Source organism: Camarhynchus parvulus, chromosome 24, assembly GCF_901933205.1.
Source record: "Camarhynchus parvulus chromosome 24, STF_HiC, whole genome shotgun sequence".
Lineage (NCBI taxonomy): Eukaryota > Metazoa > Chordata > Aves > Passeriformes > Thraupidae > Camarhynchus > Camarhynchus parvulus.
The window spans coordinates 6,658,124-6,683,011 of NC_044594.1; the positions used below are offsets into that span (position 1 = coordinate 6,658,124).

General features: G+C 50.2%; 1 protein-coding gene across 1 annotated transcript in view; it reads left to right on the forward strand.

The window, feature by feature from the left end:
• The first annotated feature begins 5,484 nt into the window (after window positions 1-5,484).
• LOC115913142 (protein CEPU-1) overlaps window positions 5,485-24,888 on the forward strand; it is a 388,205-nt gene continuing 368,801 nt past the window's right edge. The window contains exon 1 of the mRNA XM_030965043.1: window positions 5,485-5,631. Coding sequence (XP_030820903.1) covers window positions 5,556-5,631 — 76 coding nt within the window. The 5' untranslated portion in view covers window positions 5,485-5,555. The remainder of the gene's footprint in view (window positions 5,632-24,888) is intronic.

Consider the following 24,888-nt stretch of genomic DNA (forward strand, 5'->3'; position numbering starts at 1 on the left):
TGATGCTGGAGCCCTCCCCTCCCTGGTGGGACGTAGCTGTTGCTTTCAGGGTTATTTTTGCACTGGAATACAACAAATCCTCTGTGCTATGGGGCCCAGACGAGGATCCGTGTCGCTGCATTCAGAAAAACCAACCTCTCGAGCTCAAGGAGAGCTGCTTCAGTTGGCAGGAGCATTATTCTGTCTGGAGCAGCCTTGAGAGGGCAAACAAAACCTCTGAGCTGTGGCTCTTGCTTCCAAAGGCTCTCTGCGGGCAGGGATGCTGGTGAGAGTGGCTTTTTTTATTTTATTTGTCAGCCAGAAACAGCCAAAAATTGACCCAAATGCCGCCAGGATGGCATGAAAATGGCGTGCAGCATCCTGAGGGAGTCGGTGTCCCAGTCTGAGCTCTGCTGGGAAAATCTTATGAACAACTTGCAGGTGCTCAGTGGGGTTTTTATCCCGAAGGATGAGATGGATGATGGATTGGGGGTGGGTGGGGGTTTTTGCGCAAAGTGGCTTTTTTCATTTGTCAGCAGAAACAGCAAACTTGACCCAAACAGGATGGGGTGAAAAGCTCAGCTGGGGGTTGGGTCCCGTCTGAGCTCTGCTGGGAAAATCTTATGAACAACTTGCAGGTGCTCAGTGGGCATTGTATCCCGAAGGATGAGATGGATGATGGATTGGGGGTGGGTGGAGGTTCTCCCATAGTGCTCAGTGGCTTTTTTTTTCATTTGTCAGCCAGAAACAGCCAAAAATTGACCCAAATGCCACCAGGATGGGATGAAAATGGCGTGCAGCATCCTGAGGGAATTGGTGTCCCAATCCGAGCTCTGCTGGGAAAAGTCTTACGAACAACTTGCAGGTGCTCAGGGGGCATTGTGGGGTTTTTATCCCAAAGGATGGGATGGATACGGGGATGGGTGGAGGTTCTCCCCCGGTGCTCAGCAGCCTGAGGATGCCCTTCACGGATCCCAGGCATCCCAAATCTGCTGCCTCAGATCCCTGCCCCTCGCGCCTCGGAGGCTGCGGGGATGACTTGGCAGTGATATATTTACTACAATTACCATCTCCCTTCCCAGAGGAGGAAAAAAAAAAATAGATGAATAATATGTTTTGAAGGTGTCATGGAGTGAAAGCAAGAGAGGAGCTTGAGCCTGAACTTATGAATAACTTATAGGCTCCCTCCCTTCATGCAGCTGCTCCGTTTGGGCTTATCCTTCTCACCCGTGGGAGGTGTAATTAAAGGAGCAGAGCTGGGCACCCGTGGGCACGAGTCTGTCTGGCTCCTTGTGTCCAGGGCACGGGGGTGCTGGAATGCCTTTGTGTGGACACGTGGGCAGGGCTGTGTGTGGAGCTTTACAAATTCTCCCCATTGTCAAGAAAAAAGGGGCATTTTGCACATAATTCCCTGCTGGTGCTTCTGGTGGAGTGGTAGAAGCGTTGTTTTAACTCTTCCCTTGCACTGGGGAGCCGAGAGGAGAAGTAAGTTCAGATGGGGAAGCAGGTGAGCCCTGCAAGCCTTAAAATCTGGGAGATTTTGGTTCCCTTCCTGACACAGCTGGAAATTCCCTCCCTGGCCTCATGTGGTCGCTTAGCCTTCCCAAGTCTTATTTTTCCAGCCCTAAAATGAGAAGTAATTTGCTCTTGTCTCAACACCTTCCTCTGCTTTCTCTATTTTGACTTGAAGAGCTCAAGGGAGGGACTGTTTTTACCGGGTGTACACACGGAGTGGAGCATAATGGAACCAGGATCTTATCAAAGGCACGCCAATGCTATTGTAATGCATACAGTAATTATAGGGATGTATATGGAGGCATGATGAAAAAAAATCCAATGAAACATGGCATTTCCCTCTGGAAAAAGTGTTAGTGAAGTAAAACCACGCCTGGGAGTATGTCAGTTCCAGCAAAAAATGTCTATTAAAAATTATGCAGTGCTGCTCAGCAAGGTCACAGCGCTCCTTTCAGAGCCAGTTAGAGGTTTCCTTGCAAAGCAGCACATCAGGATTTTTTTTTCCTTTCCGTGCAGACTTTTAGCCAAGGTGCTGTGTTTTGGGCTTTTATTCAGATTTAGGGGCAGAAAAAAAATGAATTTCATAGAAATTTTGCAGGAATTTCTGCCGAGAGGAGCCTTCTGCATGGAGGCATGGTGTCCCTGGTTAACACTGGGTATAAATATATATTTATATAAGATTTCCAATGAATAACTTGTTCCCCCCATCCCTATCTCAGGAGTGCAGCCCTGCTATCTACATGTTCCTATCAGCCCAGCACGCAGATATGGACAAGTGTAATGGAGATATTAGGCATTTATTGCAAGGCATTCTGTTGAACATCACCTGCTGCTCAACATGAAAAGTTGATGTTCCACAAAGCCACAAGCCAAAGGCTCCTTAAGAGCTGTTCTGGTGCACCGGGTAAATATCCGTGCTCAGAGCAGGCGCTGTGTGGATTAATAATGCATGGAGCAAATCTGTAGGAAGAGCAGCCACTGCGTAGGGCTGACTTAGAAACTGCTCTCCCTGCTTAGGCAAACAGGCAGGGAAGTTGTGTTTTTTAAAGCATAATGTGTTGGTAATAAACCAAACCAATCTAATTGACCATTTCCAGCTGCTCCAAGCGCAGTCGCTGGCTCGGCAAGCTGGGGTCAAAGGAGCGATGCCAAGGGTGGTAAAAATTGCTGTGTGGCATCTCATGGTAGGCAATTTGTGCAGGTGGAATGGTGGGGAGGGTGAAATGGGATGGGATTAGGACTCTTTCCCCCTCTCCAGGGGTTTTCCATCAGCTGGCGGTCCCTGGGGCAGCAGTGGGTTTGTGCTCCCAGCCCTGACATCATGATGAGATGAAATCCTCCACACCCTGTATTTGGCTCTGCAGAAGTGTCCTGCTGCACCACTGGGTCATTAGTGCCACTGTGCTCATTAGCTCTTGCTGTCCTAATGAGCTGGGAAGTGCTGCAGGCCCTGGCAGGGTGTGGGGTGCTCCTGGTGGTGCCAGGAGGTGGTGATGGATCCATTGGAGCTCCTCAGGGTCTGTGGGTTGAACCAAGCCTTGGGAGGGAAAAGGAAGGAGAGCAAGAACGCTCTGCAGCACCTGCAGCCACTTTTTGGCAACTCCCCATGGAAACTGGTGGGTCACAGCAGTGGAGGTGCTGGGAGCACGCAAGGATGGGTGAAATGCATCTTGTCTGTGGCTGGGGACAGTGTCACCCTTTGGCTGGTGACAAGGACGTGCAGGCATCAAACAGGGCAGGTGGGAACACCCAGCCTGAGCAGCCAATCCCTCCCAACGTTTGAATCCTTGTCAGATCTGAGGATGGGGCTTGGGCAGAGGGACCTGTGCTTTGTCACCTTCCTGCAGCACAAGGACTGGCCTGGATGTGACTCAGAGAGTCCCTGGGTGATAGAGAGAGAAACGCAGCTGGATTTCCAAGAGTTCGCAGCCAAGTCTTCTTCTGAATTGCAAAGTGAACAGCTCAGATTTTTGGAAGCCTCTGAGGAGGCATAAATACAAAAAGCCAGAATATCTTTAATTTTTTTTCCTCTTTGTCATTTTTTTCCTGGCTATAATGTTGTTTGAAGGGGCTGTGAGTCACCTCGAGCAATCAAATGAGACATCCCTATCACTTATGAAAATAATATTTAATGTGATCGTTTTTATTTAGGTTGCTTTACAGGGGTCTCTGGGGGTTCTGAGCCTCAGATATTCTTTTTATTGGACAAAGGATGGAATAATTTAAGGTTTTTGTTTCAAGGACCTTTTCTGTGTGGGCATGTGGGTGTCATGCTCTTGATGCTGGGTTGTGGTGTGGACAGATGTGTTTGGTTTGGGAATCCTGAACTGGAGAGAAGCCTGTTTTATTTCTGGTGTTGTAAAACAGGGACCGGTGGCTGGCACGGGCAAGGAGCTGAAGTAACAGAAGTGTGTTCAATCCTAAGCTGGGTCCAAGGGGCCCAGATGCTGCTCAGAGCAGGAGGTGGGCTTGGTGTGAGGAATCAGATGAGCGTGGTTGCAGCACGGAAAACCCCCCCTTGATCAGGCCTAAAAGGAGATTTCTGCTCCAAACTGAAGGGTTTTTCCTTATTAAATTTGCTTTTAGAGCCATTTCCACATGGGTTTAGGTGCAAAAGGGGAAGAGGTTTGTAGGGGCTGTCCTGCAGAGATCAGCACCCCAGGAGCAGGTGCCCCTCTTCCTTTAGGGCCAGGCAGGTGGGACACAGGGAGGGGTGTGTGAATCCTTCCTATCATCATGCAGATGGGGAAACTGAGTCACAGCATCACTGCAGCTGCCCCAGGAGGGATTCACCCCCTTTCCCAGAGGAGGAGAGCTTTGGGGGGATTGAAAGGGTGCTCTGGGGGTGTGTGGGTGATGGAGCAGGGGGGTGAACGCTAAAGGGGAAATGTGGGGAGGTGAAGATGCTGGGGGAATTTAGGGGGTGCAGATGCCCAGGGGAGTTTGGGGGGATGCTGGAGCTGGGAGGATGCAGATCCAGATGGAGGGGGTGCAGATGCCCAGGGGATGTAGGTGGTGGCTGCCAGGGGAGTTTGGGGGATGCTGGAGTTGGGAGGATGCAGATCCAGATGGAGGGGGTGCAGGTGCCAGGGGGAAGTCTGAGGGTGCAGCTGCCAACACTGAGGGGGATGTGGGTGCCGAGGGATGGGAGGCTGCAGATCCTGGTGGGGTGAGGGGGCTGCAGAAGCCCGGGGGTGCAGTTTGGGGGTGTGGATGCCGGGGGGAAGTTGGGGACTGCGGGTGCCGATGGTGCCGGGGGTCTGGATGCTGGTGGGGTTAGGTGGTGCAGAAATGGGGGTGCAGATGCCGGCAGGATGCTCGGGGTGTCTTTGCAGCTGGGATGCAGGACTGCAGGTGGTGGGGGTGCGGGTGCTGGTGGGGTTAGGGGGTGCAGGTGTTGGGGGTGCAGATGCTGGCGGGGTTCTCGGGGTGTCTTTGCCGCGGGGGTGGTGGAGGTCCAGATGCTGGTGGGGTTAGGTGGTGCAGATGCCGAGGGTACAGATGTTGGGGGTGCACATGCCCTGGGGTGTTCGGGGTGTCTTTGCCGCTGCGATGCAGGACTGCGGGTGCTGAGGGTCCGGATGCTGGTGGGGTTCGGGGCTGCAGATGTTGGGGGTGCAGATGCCGAGGGTGCAGATGTTGGGGGGTGCACATGGCCTGGGGTGCTCGGGGTGTCTTTGCCGCGGGGGTGGGGGGGTGCGGGTGCCGGCAGGGTGCGGGTGCCGGCGCGGGGGGGCCCCGCAGCCAATGAGTGCTGCGCGGGGGCGGCTGCGTGCGCGGCCGGCGGCGTGTTGCAGCCGGGCGGCGTGTGCGGGCCGGAGCGGTGGGCACGCAGCGCCTGTCCTCGCACCTGCAACCCCTTCCGACCCCCTTCCCCCCCCTTTTTTTTTTTTTTGGGTTTTTCCCCCCTCCCCCACCCTTCGGTGCTTTTTTCCTTTTTTTTTTTTTTTTTCCCTTCCTTTTTCCTTCCCCCGCCCCTCTTCCTGCGCTTTGCTCCGGGAAAACGCTGGATTTTAAACCTTTCCCCGCCCGGCAGTGAGTGGGGAAGGAGAAGGAAAACCATGGCCCAGGCCAAAATGCACCACCCCGTCTCTTGGGTGATCTTCGCCGGGATGGCCGCGCTCCTCCTCCCCCAAGGTAGGGAACGCCGCGGGGGACGCAGCCCGGGCGGGCGGAGGATGCGCGGTCCCACAGCAGCACCCTCCGAGGGGGCTGGGGGATGAGAATCCCCCCAGGGTGGGGATGAGGATCCCTCCAGAGCGGGGACAGAGCTGGGAAAGGGTCCCCAGCCCGCCGTGAAGTTGCGGGGGATGCGGATGCGGGTGCGGTGCAGGAATTCCCGGCGCACCGGGCTGGCGGCGGGGGGGACACCGCTCCCCTGGTGTCCTGGTTATTTCTGCGGGTGCAGAAGGACTCTGCCATCCCAGCACGATTCTGGCAGGGCCAATGAGCCAACAGGCTGGGGGGCAATGTAGGGGGACCGGGGTTCCTCCGTGCTCCCCCCACGCCTTTGCTTTTCCAGCAAGGTCGTCCGAAAAACTCGGTGCAGCCCCGCTCCCGCCGGGCTGGGAGTTGGGAAGTGCTGGTCCAGTCTGTCCCGGATCACACGGCTGCCTCCCCCCAGCCGGGGGACGGTGCTTGGAGGGGAGGGGTGGCTGTGCAAGGGGAAAAAAAAAAGAGCAAAAAGCGATGGGAAAAGGAGGGGGGAAGAGGCGGCAGGAGCCAGCCCCATCTGGCCGGGAGCGCCGAGCCTGTCAGCTCGCGTTAGGCTCCTCGCAGCCATCTGGAGGGGCTGTGGGAGCGGGGTTTCCTCCATGGGAGGAGAGGATGGAGCCGCATCCTGCCCCGGGCCGCCGCGGGAGCTCGGGATGCGCCGGGGGATGCGCAGGGGGGATGCTGCTGCGCCTGGAGCGGGGCTCCGGGGCGGGATGCGGGCACTTCCCGGGGACATGGATGCACCCCGGGGGGATGCAGGCGCTCCTTGGAGCGGGGATGCACCCCCGGGGCGGTGCGAGTATTCCTGGGCGAGACGGATGCACCCCGGGGGGAAGCGGGGTCTCCTGAGGATGGATGTACCCGGCGGGGTGAATGCGCCTCCTTCTCCACAGCCGGATCCTGCTCCCTCTGCGCGGCTCCCAGGTGCCCACGGAAGGCTGGAGATGTCCAAAGCAGCCCAGCCTCGTCCCCCGTGTGCCGAGGAGCGCTGCAGCAGGAGCCGGGCGGGCTCTGGGTGCGGGGCTGGGGGTGCGGGGTGGCCAGGGATGCTCACTGGGTGTCTCCCAGCACAAACTTCCCTCTGCTGGGCAAACCGGGCCCGCTGCTGCGGGGGGAGAGCCCGCCGTGCCGTATCGACCGGCAGAGGCTGCTTAACATGCACATCACACGGTGCCGAGGCATCGCTCCTCTTCGCCTTCCTCCCGCTCTCCGTCTCGCAGGGCTGCTGCTGCCCGCTCGGCGTTCCTGCATCCCAGGGGCTTCCCCGGCTCCCACCCCTGCAGGGAACCCGGGCGGGCTGTGAAGGGATGGAGCTGCACCTTTCCCTCCTCACTTCTCCTGCTCGGAATTTAGGCTTCATTTGTTTTATTATTTCATTATTTTATTATTTTTTAATGCTTGCTTTGGGGCTGCTCACCTGGCTTCCTTGCGGTCTTATTCCATGCCTCTGGTTATCCTTCCTGCTTCCACTCCCTGCTCCTATCAAAGCTTGCAGATCAAAAAGCAGTTGGTTTTTTATTTCTTTATTTATTATTTTTATAACTCTCCTGGGCAGCAGATCAGTGGGGAGGAATGTGCTGACTCCCTAAGCCCAAAATCCCCCAATTCCCTGCATTTCAGGAATCTGATGTGGGTGCCAGAAGTCCCTGAGTCACTCCTGGAGTGAGGAAAAGCAGGGAGCCACGTTACTCCATGGTCTGGGGAGAACCCAGGGGAGAACTGTGGGGAATTGGGTGAAAAATTGCCCAGGGCAACCTTTGGCAGCAAAAAGTTGGGGCCTTTCTTGGCATGGAAGTTGCTGCATTGTTGGAGGGAAGGAGTCCCGTTGGGAGTTTTTTCTTGCATAATTTTATTTAAGAGTCATTAAAAAACTCCCTCAAACACACCCTACAAATAATTTTGTGTTTTAGCACTAACTTTTAAAGAGAGTTTTGAGAAATTTGGGTTCATTCAAGCCCCAAGGTAATATTTAGGTTTGTGTGCAGTGCTGAAAATCAGCAGTAATGTGCTTCTGCTTCATGAATTCTTCTGCTAATCCCAGTAGTTTTTGGAATTAATAAGTTTCCCCCTTTGTTTGGTGTCCAGAAAGTGGAGCTGGCTTGTGTTTGAAAATGTGAAAATTGTCATGCAGGAAAACTGTGTTTGGCACAAACCTCCTCCAAATATCTCCGGAGATGTGTGCTGCCCTCTGCAGCGGCTCATCCTCCTCTGGGTCATTTCCCTATTTCCAGCCAAACAAACAATAAGAAAAGTGGTTTGTGAGTGTGCTTGAAAGGAAAGTGGCGCATGAAGTGGGATAATTCTGAGACATTTGACCACCTGCATTCATGCAAACATCTGCGGGTCTTCCAAGTTTTGCAGATTCACTTTTGTGGAAATTCTGTAGATTTGTTTGATTTGTGGAATTGTGGCACTAAAATGGGAGCTGTTGAGGGCTGTGTCCACCAGGAAGGAATCCCCTGAGCCCTGGAATGTCCAGGGTGGTTGGACACCAAGGGAGCTGGAGCTGGGCATTTCTTGGCTGCTGCATCCCCTTGGGAAGGAGCTGCAGGTGTCCATTGCACCCACTTACAAGAAGGACGGAGCCAGAAAATGTCCAGCCACAACTTGGGAAAGGAGAAGGGAAGAGGGGAGGTTGCAGAGGGCTGGGATAGCCCCGGGCTTTGGGAAGTGAGTGGCAATTTGGCAACACAGCTCCCATTGTGTTTGCTCAGTGTCTTCTGTGTGATTTTTAAATAGCAGCAATGAAAATCCAAAATATCCTCACACAGGGCTCAGGCAGCAGAATTTTCCCTTCCCCCTTTCCTGGCTCAAAGCAAAGGGGTGTCCTCACATGTGCCCCATGTCCTTGACCCACAGCCCACCTGGATTTCTTAAGGAAGAGACAAAAATCTCACCCCAGCACTCGGGAGTGGAAGAGACAAGAAAACTCTTCGCTCAGCCACCCGTAAAAGGATTAACCAGGCTAAAAGGTCATAGAAGATTTAGCTGGGCCTTTAGCATCAGTAAGCCAAGAATTATGGGAATTTGATTTCCAAATTAGCATAAAGACCTTATTCTAATAAGCATACAAGCTGAAATAGGTATGTAAAATAATAGCATGTGTCAACATCCTACACAGAGCGTTCCTCATCCGAAAGAATTATTCGCTCGTTCGATGTGGCTGGGATGCAGATAATTCCCAAAGTGAGACAGGCTGTGCTGGTGTGTGATGGAAAGGTTGGATCTGACCCAGAGACACATCCACAGGGAGGAGGGGCTGGGTGCTTCCCCTTAGGAAGGACAGGATTTGGAATCTGGGTTGGGGCTATGAAAAAATTGCCATCCCCAAAAAATGCTGTGCCCAAAAAATGCTATCTCAAAAAAAGTGCCACCTCCAAAAAAATGCTATCCCCAAAAATGCTATCTCCAGAAAATGCTGTGCCCAAAAAATGCTGTCCCCAAAAAATTCTGTGCCCAAAAACTGCTGTCTCCAAAAAATGCTACTCCCAAAAAATGCCGTCCCCAATAGTACTGTCCCCAAAAACTGCTACCCCTGAAAAATGTTGTCCTCAAAAAATGATGCCTCCCAAAAATGCTACTCTCAAAATCCTGTGAGAATTTTCTCTCAGTGGAGGGGTGAAGGGAAACCACCTGCTACCCCCAAAAAATGCCATCCCCAAAAAAGACTGTCCCCAAAAAGTGCTATTCCCAAAAAGTGCTGTCTCCAAAAATACCATCCCCAAAAAACGCTACTCCCAAAAAATGCTACACCCAAAATCCTGCGACAATTTTCTCTCAGTGGAGGGGTGAGGGGAAACCTCCTGCTACTCCCAAAAAATTCTATCCCCAAAAAATTCTTCCCCCAAAAACCCCTATCCCCCAAGAAATGCTATCACCAAAAATGCTTCCCTCAAAAATTTCTACCCCCAAAATCCTGTGAGAATTTTCTCTCAGAGGAGGGGTGAGGGGAATCCTCCTGGCAGCTCATGCAGGAGGTAATTGCACTAATGAATGTGTATAAGAAAAATTACGTGTATCGACATCTTTTTGTGAATGCTCGGATTTATTGGTCCTCAGGAAAAATATTAGATGTGGTTAATAGTTATCACACAGGTCAATAAAACGTGATATTCACCCCAACAGCAGAAAATAGCTTTTTAATAGGTAATAACAGTAATAATCAATACCTACATGATTAGATAACCCAGTTATGTGCAGTACATAAAAGGAGGGGAATGCACTCTGCCTGCTCGGTGCTGGATTTGGAGCGTGGCTGAACATCTGTCATTGCTGTTGATTCCCAGCAGGGCTGAGAAGGTCTCAGCACCTCTGGAAATCAGGAACCACGTGGCATTAATTGGCATATTTTTAAGATGCATCAGAGCAAGCAGGAACCTGAGAAGACCTTTGGAAAGCAGCTGAGCTGTGCAAAATGCTGGAGGCACCCAAAATGCTGGAAAGGGGATGGGATTTTGGTTTGGGTGGTGGAGTTGCAGGTGGGGTTTCCAAGTGTGTTGTCATCTTATTGCAGGGGTGCCATACTGTTGTGTCCTTATCACAAAAGTTTCACACCTTCTTAGTGTTTCTCGTGGGCTCTCCTCAGAACACTGACTCTTTCCTCTTCACAAAGCAGTTAACTGACTGCAGTTCCCTTCTCAACACCAGCCCACTCTTTTATAACACTCTTCTTCTCATTGGTTACTGTTAAAGTCAGGCCTGCTTCTAATCTTTGATAATTAGCCCAGCTGCTACTCCTTAGGGGTGAGATTACTTTCTACACTATCTTTATTTTCTTATATTCCATCCCACTACACAAGTGTGGCTTTCTGCAGCTTCCCTGGGAACCTCCCGGTGCTGAGCTGGTTACACAGCAGTGGATTGGCAAGGAGACAAGGAGGAGTAAAGTTGTTGTAGTTGCTCTACGCTGTGGTTGCGGAGAGATCTCAATGATAAAAATCATGATCAAAATGATAAAAAAAAAATCAAAGTGAAATGGAAACTCCATTGTGTGAAATAAATTACCTTAGAACATGGTAGGAGGTGATGGAGTAGCTACACCAGGTTTAGGAGCCCCACTGGTGGACTGGAGATGTGTGAGGTCCTGTAGGTGCTGACACAATTTTCAGGTCATGCAGTTGTTTCCTGGCCATGAAGGACACGTGAACACGTGGGTATGTGAGGAGGGAAGGATTGTCCATCTCAGGTCTTCAGGGCAAGGGTTTGGAGCTGCAGCTTGGCCTTGGAGTTGAGCTCTTGGTTTCTAGCAGGGGCCAACATGAGCAAAAGTGCCAGATTTGGGGATTCTATGGAAGCCCAGGTTGGTGTCCAACTGCTCCCTCTTCCCCACATTTGGGATGAGCTGCACGGGTAAGAAGGAGATAAATATCAATTTGATAAAAGAGGATCAGGTGGGAGATGGGAGCTTGGAAAAAAACCTCCTCTGGTAAATCTGAACTTCTGAGCCACCCTAGGGACCATCCCTCTGTGCAGGACTGGTGCTCTGGAGGCTGCAGTTTTGGGATATCCTTGTGTTTAGAAAAGCAACTTCTCCTTTCCCCACATAGGAATTTTGACCAGCACAATAACCCTGGCTCGTGGTTTCTCCATCTTCCTTTAACTTACTCTTGAGACGAGTGCATTTGATATTAGAAGTGTCTGCTTTGTGTATTTTTTCTTGCAGTTTTCACTTAAAAATACCTATATTGTGATTTCCTCCCCCATTTTGTTTTTTCCCCATGGAGAAGAAATTGATCAGTTGACAGATTTAGGTCAGGTTAGTGAGCAGGGCTTGCTGTTTTCTGGGATAAACCAGGAGTGGATGGGGAGAGCTCTTCCCAGGAAGCTCCAGTCAGACAGTGGAAGTGAATTTCAGCTTTCCTTACCCTGGGAAACACCACATGAAGAGCAAATATTTGGCCATGGGGATCAAAAAAAAGACCTTCATTTATGTTTGTCTTTGCTTCTCAACTTCAGTAGTGGCAAGAAAGGGCAAAACTTCCCTTGCTTGTTCTCCAGTTGAAGGGACAAGAGCTTTAAAGAGGGGAAATGGGATTTTTTAAGCATTACTGTCATTCTCCTTTGATGGGCAGTGACAAATCTCCCGTCAGGCTCAAACCTGATCCATCTCTGATGTTCATGGCAAAAGCTTGGAGCTGTGACTTGGACTGGGAGTTGAGCTCTTGGTTTCAAACAGGAGCCAAAATGAGCAAGGTGCCAGATTTGGGGATTTTGTAGTGGAAGTCCAAGCCATGCTTATGTCTTCTGTTGCCAATCAGCACCACATCTTGGCACATGGGTTTTTCATGCCTTTAGAAGTTTTATAGGAAAAAAACCAGACTGGGAGAGCTGGAGGGGCTCACCTGGACAGGAGAAGGCTCCAGGGAGAGCTCAGAGCCCTTGCAGGGCCTAAAGGGGCTCCAGGAGAGCTGGAGAGGGACTGGGGACAAGGGATGGAGGGAAAGGACACAGGGAATGGCTCCCACTGCCAGAGGGCAGGGCTGGATGGGATATTGGGGAGGAATTCTTGGCTGTGAGGGTGAGCAGGCCCTGGCACAGGTGCCCAGAGCAGCTGTGGCTGCCCCTGGATCCCTGGCAGTGCCCAAGGCCAGGTTGGACAGGGCTTGGAGCAGCCTGGGACAGTGGAAGGTGTCCCTGCCATGGCACAGAGCTGGAATAAGAGGATCTTTAAGGTCCCTTCACAACCCAAGCTGTTCTGTGATTCTACAAAAACCAGGATGACAAAGAGTGACCCCTTTGTCACTGCACCCCTTGGGGCACCCCAATCGCTGCATCCTGCAGGAATTGCATCCCAGCACATTCGGAGCTGTGGCTGGCAGCTGGGAGGAGCTGCCACCTCCCTCCCTCCTCCTCCTCCCCCAAGCAGGCACCTTGCTCGTGGTCAATAATAAATCAGAGGTGCTGCCTTGCCCGGCTCTGCTCTCTGTTGCCAGGAGGCAGAGCACGGATTTTTGATGTGCTTAACAGTTAATATGTCTAATGCTGAAAGCTGTTGTAAATTAATTGACCTCTTGGCCCCCTTGTCCTGTTGACTGTTCCCACTGAAGACAGTGGTTGGTTCTTGGCATTCTTGCCCCCCTCCTCCACCTCCCAGTAATGCTTTGCTTGCTAATCAGGGCAGTCAAAAAAAGGAGCCTCGACTCTGAAATGCTTCAGAGGAGCTGCATGGGCAGCTCAGGATTCTGGGCCTCCACTGTGCCTGAATTCCTGGTGGTCAGAGTATTCCCTTTAAAGCTCTGCATGGAACCCTCTGCCTTCCCATGGGGATAGTGGGGATGGAGGTGCTGCCAGACTGGAAAGTCCCAGCACAGCCCCAAGGACCCTCTGGAGGTGGATGGAAAAGTCACATCTATGCCCTGGGTGAGCTGTGGCTCACAGCAGGTCGTGGGTCTGGCTTGGAGGAAGGATGAGGACAAGTTCTCATCAGGGATTTTTTGGAAATTACAGAAAAAGATCCCAGAACAGTTTGGGTTGAAAAGGACCTTAAATCTCATCTCATTCCTGTGGTAATCACATGTGCTCTGAACAGACAGAGACATAGCTGTCCCAGGGTTTTCCTGGGAAGCTGTGAGAAGCTGTGGGAAAGCTCAGACAAAGAATTAAAACAATTATTATCTCTCTTTCTGTAACTGTTGTTTATAGATATGGTTCTCCAGAGTGTGCTATTCATAGTTCACCAACAGGCGAGAGAAGATTCCTAAAGGCCAATCAGGTCTTAGGTCCACCATTGTTTCCACAAGAGCTGTGGATTTCTAAATAAAGTGCTTTTCATGCCTTCTGGTGATGGAGTCTCTGTATCACCTCTGGCTGTCCCTGACATCCTTTTGGTGATGCATTCCACCCCCTGCCATGGCAGGAACACCTTCCACTGTCCCAGCCTTCTCCAAGCCCCATCCAACCCAGCCTGGAGGGACTGGTGTATTTTCCTTGCGCGCTGCTGATCCTGGAAACCCTGATTTAGCTTGGAAAGGAGCTTGGAAAACCACAAATGCTCAGTCCATAGGGCTGGTTCATGTCCTCTAGTGACTCATGGTGGGAGAGAGAGAGAGCAGCTGCTAAGGAGTGGGAAATGCCACAGGAAATTGTGTAATATTAGAAACGAAGCAGAATGTTTCAGGTTTTTCTAATTCCAAAATGAAATAATGAAGGGAAAAAAAAAAAAAAGAACAATCACAAATTCCCAGTGAAAGTAAATTCTGGGAAGAGTAAGGATTGATTTTTGAAGCATTTTCTTCAGAGCTTGCTGAGGCTTTATGTACAAAGTTGTGAAGTGATTTAAAAAAAAATAAAAAATAAAAAGAGCTCCAAAGGCCGTGTTCCAGCAGTATCAAAGAGCCTGGAGTCTCCAGCCTTGTTCCATTTTGTATTGTTATTTCTTCAAAACAGATCCTTTGCTAATGTTTCCATTTTACTAGAAACAGAATTCTTGATTTAAAGAACTGGTTTGAAAGCCAAACCTGACCCGCCTCACTGGAAGCGTGACAGCCCACAGAGCAAAGCAAGGTTCATTAATGCCATAATATTCTCTTTCTTTTTTTGGTGTTTGGGGCTTTTTTTCCCCTCTTAGAGGAGTTATCTGGTGAATAGCACTTGGTTCCTGGCTTGGTTTGGGTGTTTTTAGCTTTTATTCCCTTTCTACAGGACAGATGGTATTTAGAGATCAGAGGGTGCCTCCGTTAGACTTTTACTTTTCCAAAGTCAATTCCCAAAGCCAGCACTGGGGTTTTTGATAGCGGGCCAAGGCGCAGGAGAGCGGCAGGGCTGGCTGGCACGGGGTGAATTTGGATTTAGGATGAGTGACATCTCTCTTAATGAGGCCCTTTTTGGAACAAAGCTGGCGAGGAGCAGGATCCGTGATCCATTAGAGGCCGGGGTAGTGACAGAGCCAAAACTGCCTTGTCACTGGAGACAACATGAAAAAAATGTGTATTATTTATTGTTTACTTTTTGTGCCGCTTTTCTGCACGTCAATGCTTCCCATTGTATGTTTTGGGCTTCAAAACCTGACACCACATTAGAAACCATCTCTAAAGCCCCCAAATAATGCATAAACTATGATTATTCCTTCTGATCCACTTGTGTTTATGTAAATGGCTGGAAAAGCGTTTTCCAGCTTATTTCAGAAGCTTAAGGGATTCATACCAAGCCTATTATTGAAAAATCAGAAAGTGAAAAGCAACTTCTGAGACAAGGAATTAGCAACTCAATGGCAGCGCTGGTGCTGCGGGGTCTGGCTGGACCACAGATGGGAATTCCCTTGGGATTCAAAAATCCAGCAGGTTTGGGGGGCTTCGAGGGGAGAGGAGACTCAGAGGAGGTTTGGGGTCAATCCAAAGGGATGAGGGGCTGCAGGGGGAGTTGGGGCACAAAGCATTGGTGCTGCTGGGGCTGGTGGTCTGGTTTTTGGGGGGTGAAGCCCCCAGGCACTTGGGGAACAATCTCTTGCATCCATGGGTGGGAAGGGGCTGGCAGTGCCATCCTGGCTCCATGCAAACCTTTTCCCTCGGTCCCAGGAGAGCTGGGACAAGATGCAGATTCTCTTTGGGCTCCATCCCATTCCAACCAGCCCTGCAGTATCTCATCCCTCCTCTCCTGCTGCCTTTTTTTCCCTGGTTTGGTCCCTTTCCCCCTTCCTTATGTTAATTTCCCACCTGAGCACCAAGTACTTTATAAATAGCAAATCTGAAATGAATTTCCTAGCAGCAATCATTATCTCCCTCGACAGCCATTAAACATTCACACAAGCAGAGCAAAATGACAAAGGGGATTGATTTTTACAGTATGTTGGGGGGAGGTAGGAGAAAGGAAATATGTTGACAAGGCTTTTTTTTTTCCTTATTTCCCCCCTCTCTCCATTCTCCCCTCCCTTCCACATCCTCTATCTTGGTGGAAATCAAAATCACCCTTTTGGAGATCGGGTTGGGAGGGGATGAGAGACAGCAAAGTTGGAAATAAATAACAATAAATTAAAAAAAAAAAAGGGAAAAAAAAAGGCAGCAAGTTCTTCTTCAAGCAGCAAGCTCTGCTCCCTTCCTCTGCAGCCCCTGGAAGCCTCGCTTCAATCTGTTGGCCACGTACAACTGGTAAACATGAAGTTGGTTCCATGGCCTGGCTGTGGAGATGAATATGTCAGAGCTAATGCCTGTGAAGATGGAGGGGTGGGCTGCAGGGAATGGGGGGGCCCAATCTGGGAGCCTGCTCAGCAGAATAAATGTGTTGATGCAATCGTTGGGAGCGGGCGAGCCGCGGCCGAATGAGGCACTGTAGCTGAAAATTTAACTTTGATTTCAATTTTCATATTTGTCAGCAATAATTAGATTCAAGAAATGTTTTTGCCGCTGTTCTAAAATACTAATAAGTAGGAGCCTTTGTAGTATGGCTAATGGAGTCTTTTTTTTCCTAGTGGGCTAGAAAAATTCCATTAAAGGGAAAAGTCATACTATATTACTGTGCTTCAACATGCAGTGGCTCTGCTGCCACAGGAATATCTGTGCTGGGAAACAGTGCAGGGATGATGCTGGGACTGGTTCCTGTGGCTGGGATTGGGCAGGGCCAGAGGGACCCCCCACATCAAACTGGGCAGGGGGTGATGCTCTGAGGGGCTTTGGGAAGCTTTTGGACTGCTCATGGCATGATGTCCCAGTGGCTCTCATCCAGCAGGCTTTGGCAAATTGTTTTGGTGTTGCCATTCCCCTTTGGGTTTGAAGCCTTGGATCAATGAGGAATTTCCCCTTGTTGGCTCTGCCAAAGGCAGAAAGCCTCTTCTACCCCTCCCTGGCCTGCAGGGTGGATTTCCTTGGCAGCACATGCCAGGTTTTATCCCGGGGAGATGCCGGCAAGGAAAGTGATATTAAATTTGCTGGCGATATGCAGAGCAAATGGGGAAGCTCTAAGTTGTGTCATTCTCAAGTTACTTCAGCCTATTAAGCAAACAAAAGCACTTGTGGAGTGAGAAATGGAAATGGCCAATGTGGCCCGATTAATCCTGGAAGTACAATTCCATTAATAAGCCAGCTTTTAATAGGTGGCTCTTTCCAGGAGCTGCTGGGACGAAGAATTGATGTATTCACTGTAATTGTATTGCAACTAATAGGATCAGAAGAAAATTGTATGGAGAACTTATTCCTTTGCCACCATATTCCAATCAGTTGAAATAATACAGGAGGGCCCAGCATGGCAATGAGACTTAAATCTAAACAGGAATATTTTAAATTTTAGTGTGTGGGGGGTGTTGGCTTGTGCTTTCCCTTCCCCATAGATTGGGCAGAAATAAAAAGAAATAAAAGAGCAGTTCAGGGAGGTGCTGGAGGAAATGGGGATCCCAGTCCCAGTGGAAATGCTCCATGGCTGGGTGCTGGGGCTGCTGTCTCAGCTGGGGATGGGATGTGGCTGCTGGTGCAGAGCTGCGCCAGCTCAGCCTCTCTCCTGAATGCTAAGGGGGTGTCTGGATGCCCAGGGATGGGACTGCCCCCTTGGCACCTCACCCAGAGCCTTTTGTTCCCATCATTGGCAGCGAGAGGAGCCTTCCCCCTCTGCAGTCGCTGTGGTTCACTGGCAGAGCTCATTAACGAGCCTCAGGTCCTCCCTCCATTCATCCCCCGTTTATTCCCACCTCCATCTGCAGGCTCTGATGGTTTGCCGATCCTTTCTTCCCAAAGAACTCCTGCAAAGCCCCACCTTCTGCTTTAGGGAGCAAATGTACCCTTGTGGCTGTGGCTCTGGGCCCCTGTGGGCTGCAGAGAGGGATTTGGGCTTTAATCCATGAGTGTCTCTCCAAGGGACCTTGGAAGAGAGGAACTGTGCAAATCCCAGGCAGGCTGGGTGGCTCAGCACATCCAAGGGGATGCACAGCACTGCCCCAGGATGCAGATCTCCACAATATCAATGGAATTGTGGAATGATGCACATTAAAACAAGGGAAATACCAATGTGGGAGCTGCATGACCCAGAATCTGTGTGGCCTGTGGTTTCTGGAGCTGTGGCTCTGCCATGAGAAGTTTGCAATCACTTTTTGTCTGTTCATCACTGGTTCAGGGCTGTTTGTTTTTCACTCCTCCTCCCTATTTGTATGCATGCTCTGACCCTGCTTTGGTAACAGGCTAGAGAGTAAATAGAAAGGGGAGGGGAAAAAAAAGGCAAGGGGAAAAAAAAGCCAAGGCACAGTTCAGCTCAAATCCCCAAGGAAACAGATGTGATTGCCTTCCAGAAATGGCTCCAATAAGGCCAGAAAGGAATATTGCTTTTATAGCTTTTGGGATATAAAACATTTAGAAAATGTGATTGACTGGTAGTGCCTAATTTATCATTTATCCATTTCTCTCTCCACCCAAACACAGCAGTATCCTCAGACGGACTCATTTCCACCTTGTTTTGGCTTTGTGCCCCTTTCCTGTGTGTGACACACGTGCACACCCATGTGTCCTTGCACGCTGAGCTGTGTGCACACACAGGCACGTGTTCCCCCATGCTCCTGGCTCCTTGTCCCTGTGCCTGTGTCATGGATTTATCATCGTTCTGCTAAGCACTCAAACTCCTGTGGCTATTTATAATTAATGCTCAGAAACCTGCCAATCCATTTAATGACACCAGGAGGTCACGGCCTCCCTTATAGCTTCCCATTAATCATCATTAGAACAGTTCTGGGTTTTTTACGTTCTTTTAAAATGTTAATTCACCTTTATCATGCTCCTTTCAGCTCTGACTGTAAAGGGATACTCTGTAGTCACTCCAGACTGTCTTGCAAGTGTGTGCAGGTGAAAGGCTCAGTGGGACAATTGCACTTGATAAAGTCTCTTGGATGTCTCCCGCTGGAATGAATTACACTCACAAGCTCTGCCAGATGGGATTTCTCCACTGCCCTCTGCCGCCGGCTCCTCGCGCGGTGCTGGCACCGCTCCCTCGCTGCCGGCTCCATCCCTCACCACTCCTCCCTCCTGAACCACCGGATCACAGAATCCTGGGGTGCCTTGGGTGGCAAGGGACCTTAAAAATCCTCTAGTTCCGTGTTCCAATCCTCTAGCTCCAAGACGTGCCAAAATCTGGCTTGGTTTGGAAAGACAGGTGCCTGCTAAGGAAGGCAGGAGCCTCCCCTGAAATGGAAAATGTAAACCCCCTCCCTGCAAATTGTTATAAATTTTAAATTAAGGGGCTCTCGGGCAAAAAATATGGGAGCAGGGAATAACAGCTCTTTAACAGGGAAGAAAATAAAAAGATAAAATAAACAATGCAGTAACTAAAGCAACACTGACAGAGTCAGAACCCAACCTGACACCCTGTGGGTCAGGGTGTTGGCAGCAGCGCCATTGGAATTGTGGCTCAGCCCTCCTGCAGTGTCAGGGGTGGCTCCCCATGTGGAATGAGCTTATCCATGCTGGCACAGAGCTGGCTAAGGCCACGTCTGCTCTGCCAGGCTGTGCTCAGGCACACCTTTGCTGGGCAGGTTTTCTAGATCTGACGTGGGCTCATGCACAGTTTGGCTTTATGGGCTGTGGTGTCTTGGTTTGGGTGGAGCATCCATCTCATCCCTTGTAAAAGTTAACAGAAATCCCAAAAATCCCAATTCCCAGAGAGCAGGGCTGCTCCCATTGGTGAGTCCATCTCTTTCCTGCCAGTGCCCTGGGAGCCTCCAGCCCCTGTTTTGTGTCCCCAAGCACCCCCTGCCATGGTCACAGCACAGGGCATCAGCAGAGATGTCAAGAGGCAGCTTGGAGGAAGGAAAACTCCATGTGCAATCTGGTACCTTTGGCAAGCAGCAGTTCCTCTTCAGGAGCCCCCTCCTGGCTTGTGGTTGGAAGCAATCATCCCTCTCCAAAGTCAATCTGTGCTTGCCACCAATGGGAATGGCTCCAAAGCAGTGCAATCCTGATCCAGACTGGGGTGTTGATCCTTTTGGGAACCGTCCCATGGCCCCATGTGAGCTGTGGGGACTTCTCACAGCTCTGGTGCCAAAGCTCCAGAGCCTCCCGTGATTTCTGCTCTGTGCTCATCCAAGAGGGGAGAAGGCAGCGCGGACACCCAGTTCCTTTGGTGGGAAGCATGCACAGCCCTATGTGTGCTCAAGGAGGGCAAAGATTCATGCTGGCCTCTCTTTTTGGGTGAAATAGGATCACTCCTGCTCCTTTGGAGACTTCTGGTCTGGGTGAGAGCCGAGCCCAGGCCCATTTCTCTGAGTAAATACGCCAGCAGCATTTGGCTTAATGAACTGTGGCTTTTAATAAATGGCTCTTATCTTGCTGAAGTGCTGCTAAATTGTCAGGATTTAAAATTAGCCTAATAGATTTGTGGGCGATGTTTTATTCACTGGTTAGTTGGAAAGAGACGGAGAGGGGGGGAGAGATGGCTCCACCCAGTTCTCCCTGAATTATACACGAGTTATTTATTTGTTTGGGCCGAAGGGGAAATGTTCTGGATTAATGTGCAATGCCTCAGCACCTGACTTAATGAGAATTTAGAGACCTATCCCAAACTGATAGTCCCCCATTAATCACTCGGTGGCCCCTCTGCTTTGCTGTCCCTGGGATGTATTTTTCGTGGTGGTGGTTGGGTTATGGTACCCACTGCTGCTTGCCAGGAAAAGGGGATGGGGATGGACAAGGGAAGTTTTTGGGTGCTGTGGTGGCTTCCGGGACCACTTCTTTCAGCTTTGCTCTGTGGTGATGTTGAAGTAGAGCCCGTAGATCTCTGTCTGCACCACACCTACCTGTGCAACTTGAGTTCTTGAGCACAAAGTTGAAGTTGCTCAGTTTGTGATACATCCCATGAACTTCCATGAGCCACTTTGCCTGTATTTCTTTTGGCAAAGCTGAGCTGGTTATGATCCTGTTGACAGTTTGGAGACATATGGAGAGTCAAGGCAGAACAGTGTCTTATAATAGAGTAAAATGGGATCTGGTTGGGATGAAAGATGCCAGGGAAATGTCAATCACTATCATTATCCTAACAAACTGCTGTACCTGCAGAGATAATAATAATATTTAGCAATTATATAGCACCTAACAAGCTCAAACAGCACAGACTGAAGCTAATTAAATCTCCCAAGACTTCCTTTGGGTGGGTGATTTCCTTAGAGCATGGCCCAGCTTCTCAGAGTATTTTGTGAGAAGTTCAAGCACTTCTTCCCCATTTCACAGGTAGGGAAGGGTGGTGCTGCTGGAAATGCATGCAGTAAGGGTGGTGGGGTCAGTCCTGGCACTGGGTTGGGCTCTTTGCTCCATTGGGAGGTGTTGGGAGGGCTTGACTTGGTCACCCTGACGGCCAGAGGTGTTTGGATGCATTGATGTGCTTTTCGTCATCCTTTTTGGAATTGGGGAGAGTTTGGGTGCTGGACACACAAATGAGGACCCCACCATCACCCCTTGGTGATGTGGAGGTGCTGGTACAGGTGGTTTTCAGGGCTGGACACTCAGAGGGTGTTTTCTCCTGTGTCTGCCTGCTTTGCTGTGCTGCTGCTCTTTCCTTCTTGGTTCATCATTCCCCATCCCATCTCGGCCAAGCTGCATCCTCAGAAACCCTTCTGGAGGCTGACACACCAACCAGCATCGCCAGCTTGGCTGGGCCATCCAAGATCACAATGACAGAAAGCCAGACTTGGAACATTTCCCCATTTGTGGTGCTCTCACCTCTCCCTTCCTGCAAAGCAGCAGGTGAGCCCTGCCTGGATGCAGCCAGGCTCCCCGAGCCCTGCCCAGTGTGTGCTCCTCCAGCCCAGGGAGCCCCTGGTGTCCCTGTGACTTTGTGAAGGTCAGCGTCGGTGTCTGAAGTGGTAGCAAGGCGTGATGCACAGTGTCAGCCATAAAGGAAATGTTGTATATAAAAGATAAGTTTTTTTCTTTTCTTGTGGCAGAGGAACAAGGCGCCGGGTTCATTTAGCATTCATAAAGTCTTGCTTTGGAAACGCCTTTAAGTACTGCTGAGGGAGACTTGAAGGAGCATGTTTGAGAGTCAAATGCACATCTCCTTGGGCTCTCCTTTCATCTGCTTTAAAAAACACAATCTTTTTTTTTAATCTTTTTTTTTCCCCTCTGTAAAAATACTAATCTTCTCCAACAGCAGCAGACACCCAGGGTGCAGGCGCTCGGCAATTAGCTCAGTGAACAGAATAAGTGAGGAGCAGAGGGAAGGGGGGACTCAGCCAAGGACCTGAGGACGCTGAAATCCTGAAATCCTGCCTGCTAATTAGGAGGCAGCACAGGATGTGGCCTGGGTAATTCAGGTTCTGAGTCACAGCACCCCAGTGTGCTGTCCACTCGGGTGGCAGCGTGGCCCTCTGTCATCCTCTGGGCTGAGAGGAAGGCCCACCAGGGAATTTGGGTCTTGGGCTGGGGAAGAGTCCAAGGGGATGAGGCGAGGATGAGTTTGGCTTGGTTTATGACCTGGCAAGAGTAGTCCTGACTCTGAGCAGGTCATGAGTAGCTGTTGGGAGAAACATATGGAGGTTTTGGCGTGATTCCTCTTTGGATTCTTGGCCAACATGTGGAGTACAGTGTCCGTCCTCCAGAGGCTGGGCTTTCCCTCATAGTCATCCTCTTGGAGTTGGTGTCAGCATGGAAATTCAGCGCACAATTCCTGTTCCCCTCGCAGGAGCTGAGGCAGAAGGAGAGAGACAAAAGCAACAAGGGTTGTCGTCATCCAGACTTCTTCAGATTGTGAAGAGCCAACTTCTTGGGAAGTGTCAGATGGGCGGAAGTTCAGCTCAGCCCCTTCTTTTGGCTGAAACTTTTCTTGTCCTTGAAATCTCTCTCCTTCTCTCTTCACTTGAGGGAAGGGAATTTACTGTGATGGAATATGTTGTCTTGTGGCTTTTTATGAAAACAGCACATGTCACTGCCCCTGTTTCCTGGAGCCAAAGGATATGGCTGGATTTCAAAAAGAAAAGGACTGGATGATTTCATTATTGCTAACAACTGTTCCCACCAAGATAAGGGCAGTCTAATCACATTCCCTGTGAAGAAGTACCAAGGGAACCAAAGGGGAACGTTTCCATTTGATCTTCCACGTTGTCTTGTGTGTTTTGGTCCTCTTCGGTGCTGAGCAGTGCCAGGAGCGGGCTGTGAGGCTGAGGGGATTTGGGGGAGTCAAGGCAGCAGTTAATGGTGCAGCGTCCTGGTTATCAGGGGTGTCCCAGGCTGGAGATGCTCTGCCAGCAGCTGCCTCCACATCAGGATTTATTTCAGTGACCGCCTGCAGTCAGGGCTGGAATTCCACATCCCAAACTCTTTGAGTGGAGCCTGAGCTGATGAAGGAGGCTGAGCACTGAGCAGAGGGGGAGTTTTCAGCTTTTTATTTTATGATTTGCAAGTTGCCCAGAAGAAAAGTGCCACCTCCTTCAGAAAAAAAAAATAAAATCAGCGCTTCTGGCTAATGAATTTGCTTTTCTTAATTATGTTTCGCAGATTCCCGATGTAGATTCCCCAGAGAACTGATCCATAGCTGAAATCCCCCTCTGCAGTGAGCATGTTTTATCTTTAGCTGCCAGGAGGTGATGCTGACCTGGTGCAGCCCGGGTGCAGGGGGAGGGCAGAGCCAGGAGGTGAGGGATCAGTTTCTGGCTGTGCCCTCCACTCCACTGCCTGCACGGCGTGAGCTGCACGTGTCCCCTCTGCAATCATCCCTGTAGCAGGGAGGGAACTCTCAAGGCTTTGATTTGCCTCATGGCAAGATACAACATTATCATCTCGTCCTTTAATGATCTGAGGACATTGAGGATTTTTCACATCAATTTCTCTGTCTCGGAAGCTCTGATTCTGCCACGGGTGGGTAGTGCACAATCAGTGCAGGCAGAGGGGATGCAGTAACTCGGTTTCCCCCTCACCCTCGTGCTGTTTGCATGCCCTTGGCTCCTCAGGAGCTTGGTGCAGGCACTAATTGATCCATCCCGTTGGCACAGCCAGCATGGAGCTGTCATTTGGTGAGCAAAGCGGGGTTCTCCCTTCTGGAGCACAGGGTCACCGCTTCAGGTCCCAGCAGCGACCACCCAAAGAGAAAAGATGACTTATAATTACATTCATAATTGAAAGTGATTAATGGTAGCAAAAGAACTTCGAGCGATTTCTTGTAATTAAACACTAATTTTAGTTCCTTTGCAGTGCTGAGCACCATGTTTGCTTTACTTTTATATTTATGGCTGTGCCTTAGCACAGTTTAAGATCTTAAAAATACATGTTCAGTCATTAAGAATTTTGTGGTGACTGGGTAAACAAGTAAACATCAATTAATTTGTTTATTTTGTGTCTGTAATTAGTTTTTATTATTTCAAATTTTGGAGGATTTTTATTCTGGAGCATTTCTGGCTTTGAGTGGAAGAGTAGAACCCTTGATCAGTCCCATACCAGGGGAGTCCTGCCCTGTGCTCTGGGCTGTTCTAGCTGCCAAAAATCCCCCAAAGAGTTATGAGAAGGAGGCAGGAATCACATCTGGAATGCCAAAAATCCCCCAAAGAGTTATGAGAAGGAGACAGGAATCACATCTGGAATGGTTTAGGCTCTGAGGACATCATGGCCAAGTGTTGAGCCTGCTGGCTCAGAGGCTTTGGAGCAGGGAAAGGAGCTGTCTGCCCATGGCAGATGCTCACTGGCTGTTGCTTGGTCTTGAAGAACAGAAGTGTCACAAAATCAGCTGTCTCTGCCAGGTTTTGGCTGTCTGTAAGTGACACCTTTCAAACTCAGCTGCTGCTCATGATGCTGCGTGTCAGGGGTTGCTCAGGGCTGCTCTCCTTCTCCCCTTGCTCCAGCTGCCAACACCATCTCCTCCCCTCTGTGGAGGCAGCTTTTACCCTGGATCCAGCCTGGACTGGATTTTGGGGATATATTTGCAGAATTTATTATTTAATCCCTAGTACTCTCATTGTATTGATTTGATTTTGAATTTTGACCTGTCGAACAGGGCTGGTTTGGGTTTTGGCTGTGAACAGGGAGCTGATGGATGCTGGCTTGGGTTGCTGTACCTGGATACAAGCACTGGGAGTCACCAAATTGGGCAGGATTCCCATCCTAGGGAGTGTGGGCTGTGTCAGACACCTTCCCACGTCACAGTGGTCTGCTCTTACTGGAAGTGTCTTTAAGTCTGGGTTTATTCGTGGCCCAGTGTTGGGAAGGATGAAAGTTTGACAGGAAAGTCTCACAGATATTTGTGCTTAGCAGAAAGATTTTTAAATGTAGAGTCTGATGAATATAGACGCAATTT